This window comes from Schistocerca gregaria, chromosome 4 (assembly GCF_023897955.1).
Source record: "Schistocerca gregaria isolate iqSchGreg1 chromosome 4, iqSchGreg1.2, whole genome shotgun sequence".
Taxonomy (NCBI): Eukaryota; Metazoa; Arthropoda; class Insecta; order Orthoptera; family Acrididae; genus Schistocerca; species Schistocerca gregaria.
In genome coordinates this window covers 53,948,053-53,963,387 of record NC_064923.1, presented here as the reverse complement: position 1 = coordinate 53,963,387, position 15,335 = coordinate 53,948,053, and the positions used below count along the sequence as shown (strand labels likewise).

The 15,335-nt window shown below is 44.8% G+C and overlaps 1 protein-coding gene across 2 annotated transcripts in view; it reads right to left on the bottom strand.

Annotated features, from left to right (window-relative positions):
• LOC126266886 (discoidin domain-containing receptor tyrosine kinase B-like) overlaps window positions 1–15,335 on the bottom strand; it is a 358,246-nt gene that overhangs the window by 33,172 nt on the left and 309,739 nt on the right. Inside the window, exons 12-13 of one of the 2 annotated variants that reach the window (XM_049971552.1) lie at window positions 7,803–7,925; window positions 2,016–2,125 (exon numbers count right to left, since the gene is read on the bottom strand). In XM_049971552.1, the coding sequence (XP_049827509.1) occupies window positions 2,016–2,125; window positions 7,803–7,925 (233 nt within the window). The remainder of the gene's footprint in view (window positions 1–2,015; window positions 2,126–7,802; window positions 7,926–15,335) is intronic. The other variant, XM_049971553.1, reaches the window with a different exon arrangement.

Below are 15,335 nucleotides of genomic sequence, written 5' to 3'. Positions count from 1 at the left end.
AAAGTGCTCACTTCATCCGTATCTCCGAGATGCTGTGTCCCATCACTCTTGCGCCGACTATAACACCACGGCCTAAACTCACTTAAATCTTGGTAACCTGCCGCTGTAGCGGCAGTAACCGATCTATGAACTGCACCAAACACTTGCTGTCTTATACAAGGTGTTACAAAAAGGTACGGCCAAACTTTCAGGAAACATTCCTTACACACAAAGAAAGAAAATATGTTATGTGAACATGTGTCCGGAAACGCTTGCTTTCCATGTTAGAGTTCATTTTATTACTTCTCTTCAAATCACATTAATCATGGAATGAAAACACACAGCAACAGAACGTGACTTCAAACACTTCGTTACAGGAAATGTTCAAAATGTCCTCCGTTAGCGAGGATACACGCATCCACCCGCCGTCGCAGGAAATCCCTGATGCGCTGCTGCAGCCCTGGAGAATGGCGTATTGTATCACAGCCGTCCACAATACGAGCACGAAGAGTCTCTACATTTGGTATCGGGATTGCGTAGACAAGAGTTTTCAAATGCCCCCATAAATGAAAGTGAAGAGGGTTGAGATCAGGAGAGCGTGGAGGCCACGAAATTGGTCCGCCTCTACCACTCCATCGGTCACTGAATCTGTTGTTGAGAAGCGTACGAACACTTCGACTGAAATGTGGAGGAGCTCCATCGTGCATGAACCACATGTTGTGTTGCACTTGTAAAGGCACATGTTCTAGCAGCACAGGTAGAGTATCCCGTATGAAATAATGATAACGAGCTCCATTGAGCGTAGGTGTAAGAACATGGGGCCCAATCGAGAAATCACCAACAATGCCTGCCCAAATGTTCACAGAAAATCTGTGTTGCTGACGTGATTGCACAACTGCATGCAGATTCTCGTCAGCCCACACATGTTGATTGTGTAAATTTACAATTTGAGCACGTTGGAATGAAGCCTCATCTTTAAAGAGAACATTTGCAGTGAAATGAGGATTGACACATTGTCGGATGAACCATTCGCATAAGTATACCCGTGGAGGACAATCAGCTACTGATAGTGCCTGCACATGCCGTACACGGTACGGAAACAACTGGTTCTCCCGTAGCACTCTCCATACAGTGACGTGGTCAACGTTACCTTGTACAGCGGCAACTTCTCTGACGCTGACATTAGGGTTATCGTCGACTGCACGAAGAATTGCCTCGTCCATTGCAGGTGTCCTCGTCATAGACTGGAATGTTCCGTGCTCCCTAAGACGCCGATCAATTGCTTCGAACGTCCTCCCGTCTGGACACCTTCGTTCTGGAAATCTGTCTCGATACGAACGTACCGCGCCACGGCTATTGCCCCGTGCTAATCCATACATCAAATGGGCATCTGCCAACTCCGCATTTGTAAACATTGCACTGACTGCAAAACCACGTTTGTGATGAACACTTACCTGTCGATGCTACGTACTGATGTGCTCGATGCTAGTACTGTGGATCAATGACTCGCATGTCAACACAAGCACCGAAGTCAACATTACCTTTCTTCAATTGGGCCAACTAGCGGTGAATCTAGGAAGTACAGTACATACTGACGAAACTAAAATGAGCTCCAACATGAAAATTAAGCGTTTCGGGAGACATGTCCACATAACATGTTTTCTTTATTTGTGTGTGTCGAATGTTTCCTGAACGTTTGGCCGTAGCATTTTGTAGCACCCTGCATATGCGTTGCCGACCGCAACGCCGTATTCTGCTTGTTTGCATAACTCTTAATTTAAATACGCGTGCCTATACCAGTTTCTTTAGCGCTTCAGTATAATTTATCTGGCAAGTACGGCCCCATTTTAAGAAATTAAAGTCGGTTCCTCCCATCTCAGCAGTTTCTAAATCTAGCTTAGCACACAACGTTATGTTTAGCCCTTTACGTAGATTAATTTTTAAAATGTGTCATCCACTTTATAGTTACCCTTAATTCTCATGAATAAGAAGGATTGGCAGGCGAGGCACGGCAGCCGGAGACACTGTGCACTTACTTGTCCTGGTCGGCGGCGCCCGCCGGCAGCACCTTGACCGCGACCAGCCGCTTGCCCAGCGTCGTCGCCTTGCCGTACTCGGGCACCCCGTCCGCCTCCGCTATGTACACCTGCGAGCCACACGCAGTGAGCGCATTTATATTTGCTCTCATTTTACACATGAGGACTAAAGATGTCACAAGAGTACTGGATATGTTATTACATTAAACGAACAACCGTTGAAAATGAACAGGAGGATGCAGGCAGATGAACTGATGATACATGAAGTTCTTTGTTAGATTCTTACGTATGTGAAATGATCTACATCTACACTCTGCAGGACAAGCGATATTGTGTCTCGAAGGCTATTTTTGGTACCACTATCAGATTCCCACTTCCCTGTTCCACTCGCGAATGGCACGTGGGAAGTATCATAGTCGGTAACTTCCGTATCAGTTATAATTTCTCGAATTTTCTCGCTGTGGTCATTTCGCGAGATGTATATGGGGGCAAGTAATATGTTGCCCGAACTGTTTCTCGAAGGTACGCTCTCGGAATATCAGTAGTTAACCTCTCCGTGACGCTCGGCAACTCTCTTGCAGAGTCTGACACATTAGTTTGTCGAGCATCTCCGTAACGTTATGGCGACGACCAAACAATCCTGTGGCGAAAGGCGCCGCTCTTTGTTGGCTTTTCTGCATGTCTTCCATCCCTCCTAACTGGAAAGGATCCCACACTGACGAACAAAAGAATCGATAGAAGAAGCGCCTTGTATGCCATTTCTTTCGTGAATGAATAACATTTTCTTAAGAGACTTGTTATGAGTCTCGGCCTAGCCTCTGCTCGCCCTACTACTTGTTTTGCGTGATCTTTCCACTTAAGGTTGGATTGGGTTGTTTGGCGGAAGAGACCAAACAGCGAGGTCATCGGTCTCATCGGATTCGGGAAGGACTGGGAAGGAAGTCGGAAGTCTTCCTTCCAAAGGAACCATCCTGGCATTTGCCTGGAGCGATTTAGGGAAATCACGCAAAACCTAAATTAGAATGGCTGGACGAAGGATAGAACCGACGTCCTCCCAAATGCCATTCCACTTAAGGTCGCTCCTGATAGCTACTCCTAGAACATATGGTAGTTCCTGTTTCTGTCATTTTGACCCTATAGTGCAGCAATGTAGGCGCAATATGTTATATTAATTTACGTTTAAGTTCAACTGCTCCATTAATCAATCTTCTGCGGCTCTTCCTGCGGTTTCTGAAGTGTGCGTTTTGATTATGCTACCTTCTTATAGATGACCACACCATCAGCGAACAGCCTCATGGACTTTATGATGTCGTCACTACGTCATTTATATATACTGATGAGCCAAAACATTACGCCACCTGCTTAATAGCTTGTTCTCCCGTCTTTGGAACGAAACACGTCATTGATTCTGGGTATCAGAGATCCGACAGTTTGTTGGTAGGTTTTCTGGTGTATGTGGCATTGCATGGTAATGAAACATGGACTGTGGGAAAACCGGAACAGAAGAGAATTGAAGCATTTGAGATGTGGTGCTACAGATGAATGTTAAAAATTAGGTGGACTGATAAGGTAATGAATGAGGACGTTCTGGGCAGAACCGGATAGGAAAGGAATATATGTAACACACCGATAAGGAGAAGGAACAGGAAGATAGCACATCAGGTAAGACAGAAGGCAATGACTTCTATGGTTCTATAGGGAGCCGTAAAGGGGGAAAACTGTAGAGGAAGACGGAGATCGGAACACATCCTGCAAATAATTGAGGACGTTGGTTGCATGTGCTACTTTAAGATGAAGAGGTTGGCAAAGGAGAGTAATTCGTGGCGGGCTACATCAAACCAGTTAGAAGACTGATCACCAAAAGAAATGGTATTAGGCCACGTAATTCGAGTTAATAACGGGCCGCTGATTTGCTTATGCAGTGATGGCGCCATAGCGACCCAGATGGGATCCATGAGATTTATACCAGGCGAATACGGCCGTCGAGATATCAGCGAATGTTCACTATAATGCTCCTCAAACCACTGACCCTCGTAGCACGGTTCTGGCTTCGAGACACGAACAGTTATACCGCTGAACGATGACATCCCCTTCAGGGTAGATATCAAGCATGAGGGGATGCAGGTGCTTCGCAGGTGGCAGCGAGTCTTTGACCACTAACACGTGTCCCATGCAAGCGCAGCAGAATGTCTCCCATAGCATGATATTGCCCTCATCAGCCTGCATCTGCGGCGCGCTGCATATTTCGAGTTGCCGTTCATCTCGATTACGCCGTTTGTGGAGACGACTATCAACCTATCGTAGCAAAAGGGTGATTCACTCGAAGAGCTGCTACGTTTCGACTGATCAACGGTCGAACCTCGATAGTCCTGTACTGCCCGCTGTGATCGTAATTGATGATGTCGTCGGGCCAACATCAGAACATGTAGGGGTGGTCTGCTGCGGAGATCCGTGTACAAAATTGTACGACGAACGGTGTGCTCCGAAACACTTGCGCGTGCACCAGTATAGCGCTCTTTCCGCATGGCCCTTAGGACTGACATTCTGTCGCGCCGAACACTCAGCTACCGGGGGCGGACAACCCACTGATAAGGAGAGAAGACAAGCCTCCAAAACCCGCGTTCTGTGAACAGTCGTGGACGTTCAGCCATATAGCGCCTAGTGGTAGTTTCACTGTCCGTCTACCTCTTTCCATAGATGCTCACGACAGTAGCAGGTGAACACTCGACCAGCTTCACCGTTTGAGAGCTACTCGTTCACAAGTTCTGCGTAAAAATAATCTGCCCTTTGTCAAAGTTACTTATCTCAGTGCATTTCCGCATTGCAAACCATGTCTTCGCTAGAGTGATTCCCCGTCCGTGTCTGCACCGCTTACATACTTTTATTACCTCCTCACGTGCCCGCAACTCCACAAGGTCGCATGCGACGTCGCCCTGAGCTGTGGTGACAATGTTTAGGCTGATCAGTGTATCAGTGTATAATGCAAACAGGCCTATCATACGTCCTTGATGTACTTTTGCAGTTACCTTACACCTTTCGATTTAATTCCTTCAAGAGCGACGTGTTGAGTTCTATCTGCAAAGGAATTTTGAATTCAATCACAGTCCTGGTCCGATACTTATGAAGCTCTTTTTTTTCACTAAACAACAGTGCGAGGCTTTATCAGACACCTGCCTGAACTCAAGAGATTCAGCATCAACTTGCTACCCAATGTCAACAGCGTTGTGGATCTCTGGATGCGCTATGATCGAGATGATGTGATCTAGAGCGGTTAGATCAAGAACAAAACATACAGGAGTTACATGGGTGCATACGGTTGAAACCATAACTCATGGATCAGTCTAGAGGGGCCTTCATCCCGTAGTATGTATTAAATAGTTAATGACGACGACGCAAAGATATGAATATTGGAATTTGACGTCTCGTTGACGACGAAATTAGAGACAGAACACAAGTTGGGACTGGGGAGGGAATCGGTAGTGACCTCCCTAAGGAAACGTGCCGGCATTCGCCTGGAAAGCCGGATGGGGGTTTGAGCCGCCACCATAAGAACAAAATCCAGTGTCTGCATCACTGCACAACCTGACTCGCTAGTGATGATCACGAATTTAAAATTGAAAATTAATACGATTGTACAAGGACGACGTTTGATATCAGCTGACTGCTCACGGACAGGGATGCTTTCTTTGCCTCTGACAATCAGCTCTGTATGTCCATTTTCCTCCTCCCGTCATATTTTATTTTGCTTCCAAAGAGATCTGCTACTTTCGAAGCAGTGTAACACGTAGCGGGCGAAGAAAGTTGGACATATTTTAAAAAAAAGAAAAAAGAAAATACTTTAATACAGACAAAGAAGATATTCCTGGCCATGGTAACTCAGCTAGTATCAAACACCGGCGTCCGTCTAAGGAATAAACTACTGAGAATACACGTTCCGAGTGTAGGGAGAGAGGAAAAGAGATTAACCAAAGCGTTCGATACGTCGTGCTATTGAAGTATAGAGAAAATTAGGTGCCTGATAAGATAAAGAATGAGGAAATTTTCCACAGAATCGGAGAAGAAAGAAACATATGGAAAACATTGACATGTAGCTAACGTGATTACTTTAAAGGCAGCGAAGGTATTTTGTTGATAGCTCGTTTCCTTTATTTTCTGAGAACATTTGTCGATCTTTTCGGATGCACCTTTTACACAAATGGTCCAGTGAATAACGTAGGATGCTCCTTGATGTTGTTCGCTGATAAGAGGACAGCAACGACCGAAGAGCATAGAAATTTGCAGGAAGACCCGTGCAGAATCTGTAGTTGTTGCATGGTCTAGCAGTTGTCCCTGAATATTATCAAATATAAGCTAGTGTGCACAGATAGATGGTAGAGGTCTAATGTGTTAGCGGAGCCTAACGATCTGTACGTGTTCGACTTGGAGATTGAATATTCTTCGTGATTATATACCTTCGTACTACATCTATATCAACATCTAGATATATACTCCGCAAGCCACCATGTGGTGTGTGGCGGAGGGTACCTCGTACCACAACTAGCATCTTCTCTCCCTGTTCCACTCCCAAACAGAACGAGGGAAAAATGACTGCCTATATGCCTCTGTACGAGCCCTAATCTCTCTTTTCTTATCTTTGTGGTCTCTCAGCGAAATTTAAGTTGGTGGCAGTAAAACTGTACTGCAGTCAGCCTCAAATGCTGGTTCTCTAAATATCCTCGGTAGCGATTCACGGAGAGAACGCCTCCTTTCCTCTAGAGACTCCCACCCGAGTTTCTGAAGCATTTCCGTAACACTCGCGTGATTATCAAACGTACGAGTAACAAATCTAGCAGCCCGCCTCTGAATTGCTTCTATGTCCTCCCTCAATCCAACCTGATAGGGATCCCAAACTCTCGAGCAGTACTCAAGAATAGGTCATATTAGTGTTTTATAAGCGGTCTCCTTTACAGATGAACCACATTTTCCCAAAATTCTACCAATGACTCTGTCAAGCGCTACACTACTAATGGAGTATTCAAACATTACGGGGTTCTTTTTCCTATTCATCTCCATTAATTTACATTTATCTATATTTAGAGTTAGCTGCCATTCTTTACTATATGTCAATGACGATTTATATTCGTGTTTGAACTGGATGTCACATTAAGGTAAAAAAAAATACATTATTTGGTTTGCAACAAAATCTTTCCTTTGCTAACTATATGCCTATTAGTATTTAGTGGCTTTAGTAGTTAGAATCTTTTATTTAGCTGGCAGTATTGACGCTCACTGTATTGCAGTATTTCGCGTAATGAAGATTTTTGTGGGACAAGTGCTTAATGAAATGTATAGGTTATTGTTAAGATTTCTTTTTAGTAGGGGCAATTTTTCTGAATTAACTATTTGAAGTCAGGTTGTAATTTTTTGGAGCAGACAGATTGAGTTGCGCTAGAATATCGTGGATGACTGTTGACATGATAAGAAAAAGTAAAGAGAAAGTAGGCTGAGTACGATCAGTTGTACTCAGCTGTTTAAGAATCAAATAACGTATAGGTTTCATCTTCTCAGTCATTCTGTAATTTAAGTACAGACACACTCATTTAAATAAAGAAGTTTCACAGGGAAAGGGTGCTTAGATAGTGGTATCCGAAAAACCCTACGCCACACAGAGTAAGGTGGTTTGCGGAGTATAGATGTTGATGTAGACCAGTGCCTTTAAGGAGCAAGGCTCCAATCAGTTCACGTGGCTTAAAACGGTGATACCGGACGCGTTACGGTAATGGGGAGAGATGTGTGTGGAGTACTGACCGTTCCGAAGGCGCCCTCGGCCAGCCTGGAGAGCATGCGCAGCCGGTGCCTGGGGAACTCCGGGACGACCGTCTGCTGCAGGCGCCGCCTCAGCGCCGACAGCGCCTCCTGCCGGCACGGCGACTGTGGAGATGACAGCGGGGAGCACGTCAGTCTGCAGGCTCAACGTAACACTCAAGCGGCGAGAAAACTACTGAACCAACGACACTGATTAACAGGCACAAGGAGGAAAGTGAACAAATAAATAAATAAAGGCGTATGGTATTGTCGACTCAGCCGCCTACTTCGAAAGATTTTTTCTCTACTTCGAGTACTGTCGCCTATGGGAGTGTGAGTACGAGCACGAGAGTTGTCTGTTTATGTCTATCGGATTAGTGTAGGTGACTGTATCACGTGTGTGTAGTGCGTTGTCATGCTTGTATTGGATGACGATGAAAGAAAAGACACCAGTTTGCTTTTGTTCTGCAATGTTACTTTTATTGTTAACCGGATTTAGGCTTACAAGGCCATCTTCAGACATTTACTATAATCACCACTGTTCTGATTGTGACAAATTTTACATTGGTCAGTCAGGCAGAGACATATCAACTGGGTTCACTGAACATGAACGCAGCTGGATGTTGCAGAATTCAGACCCTGCATTTTCTGAGCATGTACTGAGTGAGGGTCACAACTACCAGCCAGTGTCCCAGGTACTTCACTTAGTAAACAAAGGCCATAAACTCAACCTGCTTCAAGCCTTGGAAATTAACAAACATCTTGCTCACAGTCCAGACCTCATCCTAAATGACCAGACACAGCCCAACACTTCCCCTCTCCTAGTCTTCATATAATCATCTTTGTTATTTATTACTTCCCACACTCTTTCTTCCTACATATTCCCATTTTCCTGTATTCATTAAGTTGTTTTGTTTTGTTGAAGTTGTCTTTGTATTCCACATAGACTGTAGTTTCAATAGTCAATGCTTTCTTTTAACTGGTACTTGTATTACTGTCCATGTTTCACACACGTTGCAGTTGTCTCATCAAATACTGTTCATATTTTACTTTGCTCATTTATTTAATAAAAACTGTTACAGAGACACTGCTTTGATTATAATTTTAATGTTAAAATGCAGTACCACTACACTCTCAAACTGTGGGTTCCCTGAAACACCTTCATTTTTCTACATTTATTTATTTCTGTTTATCTTATTGATATTGTTTAAGTTCCTTACGTATTCTTAATTTACATTTATAACCGTCTCTTCTTTTAAGTGGTTGTGTATCACTCTCCATGTTTCATACCTCCTGATGCAGCCTTCTCTAGTACTAATTTTATTTTATTTTATTAGTTTTCTTTATTAATAGAAACTGTTACGTAGACATGATATTCCCATTTTGTGCTAAAGGTTTTCCTGTCTACTCCATTGTTATTTGTGTACTGTTCAGTTTTTACTTTTTCATTGCAATGATGTTACTTACTGTATGTTTCTACTTCAGTTTACATGTGTTACTTCTCTTCCGAAGTGGTCTGCTAACATTTAACTTCTTTGGTGATAATACTCTGTAAATGTCTGAAGATCGCCTTGTAAGTCGAAAACCGGTTAACAATAAAAGTAATACTGTAGAACAAAAGCAAACTGGTGCTTTTCATTTATTATAATGTTGTTCTACCAAGAACCGAAGGAAGATCCTGTTAATATGACAGAAAAGAGAGGTTCCGGCATAGATATCGAACTTGACGAACGGATCACCATCGATAATCTCAGATGCCCTCACTTCATGAGACACTGCGGAGAGGTTTGGAAATTAAATAACCATCGAGAGTCTCAAATGCCCCAGGACATTGTCACAAGGTCTGTTCATAATAAACTTTACGCCACCACTCCTCCACCCCCTTTGCCTCAATAGAAAAGCGAAAGCAGCCAACAACACTTGGAAAAGTTAGGCTGTTACCCATCCTAGTACTGGCCACGCCCTACGATGCTTAATTGCGGTGATGTGGAGAGAACCAGTTTATACAATGAGACAAGACCGTTGGCAAGAGAGAGACTGTAGTCAAACTGTTGCCTTTTAAATAGAACGACTGAAACAAAAATTATGTGAATTGCATCTAACTGGATATAGCCTTTTAACCAGCCGGTCCTAGTGAAAACGCCTCCGACCAAACCTTGTGTAGACAAGAGTTAACTTTCGCAGCAGCACAGGAAAACGAACTCATGCGTCTCAGACACATACACGCTGATTTCGTTGTGATGTTATAGGGCCCATGTTTACGATTTGTGCTTGTTTTGGTTCATACTACCACCTCTGAAAGCTGCCTGACCTATGATATAGCAACAACGTACCGGTGGATTTAGTCCAAGGTTAGGGGCATCAGAACGATTTTCGCTTGTATCTTTCGACTCGGTCATTTCTCCACAAGGCTCCCTTACCTTAAACTGACATATTTACCCGTATCCATTCGCCCGGAATGTCATCACTTGATCAAGCTGTATAATTAGTAAGTGAGGGCACCTTAATGTAATGGAATTACCCTTATAGACGCTCTTCCTTGCAGTCTACATGATTACACATTTTTATTTCCGTAACAACCCATAACCTTACCTAAATGCAAAAACTTTGACCTCTGAACACGGAGAGAGCTTTTCTCTGAACATCTGATGAGAGTTTATCTGTCGCGTGTGCTGTCCACCCTGCTACATTTGCCATCAGTCTCCTGTACAAGCGCCTGCTCAGAGAAGCTCAGAAATCACTTTATACTGGGCGTCCCACATAAACGGTACAGCGCAAATACCCCTGGTTAGATATTTATAAACGACTTTCATGTCTATGAGTGTAAGGCTAGTGTTCATAATAAGTAAATACTATGACACATTCTAAAAGGTAAGCAAATATATATTTGAACACAAACTTCTGTCTTCCTGAGTATTTCTTACGCAACAATAAAATAAAAAGAATTGCAGAAAGAATGGCAATCTGTCATTTAAGTCACAGGAAATTGAGAAGCGCAGTTGACGTTCGAAGTAAACTAAACGAGCAGCTACTGCCCATCTCGAGATGCAACCGTGATCCCCACATATCAGTATTTGTGGCAGGAAACCCTATTAACTCTTTGGGCCTCGTTATAACAGTGGAAGTAAAATTACGTATGTCAATCATTTCGCGCTTATGAGCAACGTGAGGTTCACGATTGCACGTCGTGATGTGCAATAGCGGCATGTTTCGTTTATTTCGAGCGCCAACTTCGCTCTGAAATTTCTTAGGGTATAACTGATGCATTTAGTTGTCTGTTCCAAAATATTGTCTTCATACCAGGCACTGATGTGAGCAGAGATGAAACTCAAGGTGAACCAAGTCCGGGCTGTATCGTGGGCGATCAAATGCTTCCCATCGCAAACGCTGCAGGGGTGTGCTACTGCTCCTTCAGTGTGCCGCCGAGAATTGTCATAGAGATGGAAGTGCATGATAGGTATGTTATGCGGGATTGCTTGAAACCAGGTGAAACCAAACAGTGGGCATCCAAACTTGGCGAGAGACACTATTGTTTTAGACATCTTTACGTGCTCACTGTGTGCTTAGATACGAAAAGACAGGCCTGATGGAAAAGATTTGCATACTAGAGACGCTGCCCAACAATACGCGTGAAGCGTAATCGAATTTTCACTGTCGTTTTCATTTCGCGAGCTGTCGGACCTTCTTTTCCGAATAGCCGTCGTAATGTATGCTTAAACTTATAATGTAGTAAATATTTTCATGAGCTCCTGTCTTACCTTGATACTAGTGGAAGCCGTTTTCCAATATCTATTTTTGTTCAAAAGATATTTGTGTTGTGAGCCACCTTGTAAAACCGTAGATTAACAAAATCTATTAAATACTTACGAATGCCAGTGCAGTTGAACAGATATACAGTTATTGTGTAGAGTATTTAAGACTGAAGACTGTGATTTTACTTAAATGTGTGAAAAAAACACTCCTGTTACACAACATGTAATCATACATTGAACCTCCTCACTCAACAAGTTAGCGCAAGAGGAGAGAGTTGCATTAAGGTATGTAAAAAACTATGATTCCAGAAATCTAACTGATTTGCTACTGATAGGGAAGGTGTCACAGGACCAGAATGACCACGGATGGGCAAATTATATATAGGTATTCCGGTAAATGTAGACGCGCATCTCAAACCTGACCAAAAAGCCACCAAGTGCCTTTTCCAATCGGGATGCCACGTAATGGCAAAAGATTTACCTTTTCTAGCCGCGACATTGGAACGATGAACTCTTCCTACACGAATGCAGACAATTACATTTCCAATCCGTTGCTTTACTCAATAGCATGCAGTGACCTCACCAACATTTTTGTAGCCGCACGATGAGGAACACCCTCAACCAGCGTCAGCGTCATCGACTACAACCACAACCAGCAGAAAACTGTGTAAAACTCACTAGGAACACAGAGCGACGCCTCGCCGACTTAAGAACAAATTCTCGCGGTAAGTAGTAGTCCGATTTCCCGCCGCAAACCAAAGAGGCCTCACACGAGACATGTCACATATCCAGACAGGCTGCCAAGGGGAGAGTAATGATGGCAATCACTAGTATTTGTGACAATGCCCTATTACAAAGGTCTCTCTAGTGTCTCATGAGATAATGACATTAACACTGTAGATGGTGCTCTGTCGGTTGGATGGGGACATTAAGTTTGATATTCGAAAGAAGTGGGTTACGTGCCATCAATGGGTTTCCCACACTGCCTTCTCTGATTATCATAATGCAACACAAAGACAACAGGGCACACTACACGAATCGACTACACTTACCTACACTCTACAAACACACATACGACACGGCTCTCGCATATCCGCAACGAAAGGGGGAGGGGCAATGTGCATTGAAGAATTCCTTTAGCAACAGGGGGTTGAACCCAGTCTGTGAGATATGGGAGCCAACAATCCATACGACATAAATAACGAATGGAAGTGTGCAGGCGTAAACTGTCGCCAGAACACCGGGCACCAAAGATGTGGCGCCGAGATCGATAGTAGGGTCTGGATCAAGTGCGTCTATCACGAGAGAGGCCAGAGACACAATGACAAGCAACATGCCACCAACGCCCTCTCGACAGCAAGTACTTAGGCCACCGCTGCTGACCGGAGGACCGCATTAATTCACACTCCTGTTTGGCGTCTGTCAGTATATTCACTGACTCACTCTCCAGTTTGGCATCTGTCAGTTAGCTGCACTGCGTGCTTAGTTCACGTCACAGGCTACGACAGTACACAGCGTCCAGATTAGTGACTATAACGAGTCTAAAATCTCTAATAGCAAGATTATCGATACTGTCTGCAAGAGGACTATAACGGATGAGCTTGTACAACACATGAACTCCACAGAAGACTGAGAAACTTCTGCACACACTCAGGCAGTATTTGAAAGGTTGCGAAAGTTCGTGGTTCGAAGCCTACACTGGTTTGTATAAGGAATAGTTTGAATATTTATTATGGGTTTCTGAGTTAAGATGACAGCGTGTATCTGGGGAGTTTAAGTTTCACTGTGAAGAAATATCTTCAAACAGTAACATACATTTAATAGAATTTCTTCAGAAGCGAACATTGATAGGATAATTACAGTGCGTACTATTACGTGATTCCGTAGTCTGCTATCACAATTTTCAGAGGTGGAGGTGAAAAGATTTCAGAGAAATTTATCATTAAAATAATCACAGGTCTGTGATGCCTTAACGGAAACTATTTGTATGTATGTCAGCACACACCATACTGTCCTGAAAACGACCGTGCGAAATATATTTCGCAACACAGCTTTATATAGTAAGCAGAAAAAAAGAAACAAGAAATCCAAATAGTAGGTGCTGCATCAGAAAGCCGTTGAATACGGCGGAATGTCGCATTCTCAAAATCCCAAGAGTAGTATAATACACTCATGGAAATGGAAAAAAGAACACATTGACACCTGTGTGTCAGACCCACCATACTTGCTCCGGACACTGCGAGAGGGCTGTACAAGCAATGATCACACGCACGGCACAGCGGACACACCAGGAACCGCGGTGTTGGCCGTCGAATGGCGCTAGCTGCGCAGCATTTGTGCACCGCCGCCGTCAGTGTCAGCCACTTTGCCGTGGCATACGGAGCTCCATCGCAGTCTTTAACACTGGTAGCATGCCGCGACAGCGTGGACGTGAACCGTATGTGCAGTTGACGGACTTTGAGCGAGGGCGTATAGTGGGCATGCGGGAGGCCGGGTGGACGTACCGCCGAATTGCTCAACACGTGGGGCGAGAGGTCTCCACAGTACATCGATGTTGTCGCCAGTGGTCGGCGGAAGGTGCACGTGCCCGTCGACCTGGGACCGGACCGCAGCGACGCACGGGTGCACGCCAAGACCGTAGGATCCTACGCAGTGCCGTAGGGGACCGCACCGCCACTTCCCAGCAAATTAGGGTCACAGTTGGTCCTGGGGTATCGGCGAGGACCATTCGCAACCGTCTCCATGAAGCTGGGCTACGGTCCCGCTCACCGTTAGGCCGTCTTCCGCTCACGCCCCAACATCGTGCAGCCCGCCTCCAGTGGTGTCGCGACAGGCGTGAATGGAGGGACGAATGGAGACGTGTCGTCTTCAGCGATGAGAGTCGCTTCTGCCTTGGTGCCAATGATGGTCGTATGCGTGTTTGGCGCCGTGCAGGTGAGAGCCACAATCAGGACTGCATACGACCGAGGCACACAGGGCCAACACCCGGCATCATGGTGTGGGGAGCGATCTCCTACACTGGCCGTACACCTCTTGTGATCGTCGAGGGGACACTGAATAGTGCACAGTACATCCAAACCGTCATCGAACCCATCGTCCTACCATTCCTAGACCGGCAAGGGAACTTGCTGTTCCAACAGGACAATGCACCTCCGCATGTATCCCGTGCCACCCAACGTGCTCTAGAAGGTGTAACTCAACTACCCTGGCCAGCAAGATCTCCGGATCTGTCCCCCATTGAGCATGTTTGGGACTGGATGAAGCGTCGTCTCACGCGGTCTGCACGTCCAGCACGAACGCTGGTCCAACTGAGGCGCCAGGTGGAAATGGCATGGCAAGCCGTTCCACAGGACTACATCCAGCATCTCTACGATCGTCTCCATGGGAGAATAGCAGCCTGCATTGCTGCGAAAGGTGGATATACACTGTACTAGTGTCGACATTGTGCATGCTCTGTTGCGTGTGTCTATGTGCCTGTGGTTCTGTCAGTGTGATCATGTGATGTATCTGACCCCAGGAATGTGTCAATAAAATTTCCCCTTCCTGGGACAATGAATTCACGGTGTTCTTATTTCAATTTCCAGGAGTGTATTTCCTTTCGCTTACGTCTTCTGTAGTGTCCACGTTGCGCAACTCGAGACTGGTGCCGAAAGACTTTAATCTCCTGCTACACTCGTGAATTTAAAAAAAGTCTTTCATCCCCTGCTACACTCGTGAATTATAAAAAAAGACCGAAACAACCTGCTTCCCCGATACTTTAAATATGATGCTGACAACAATCAGA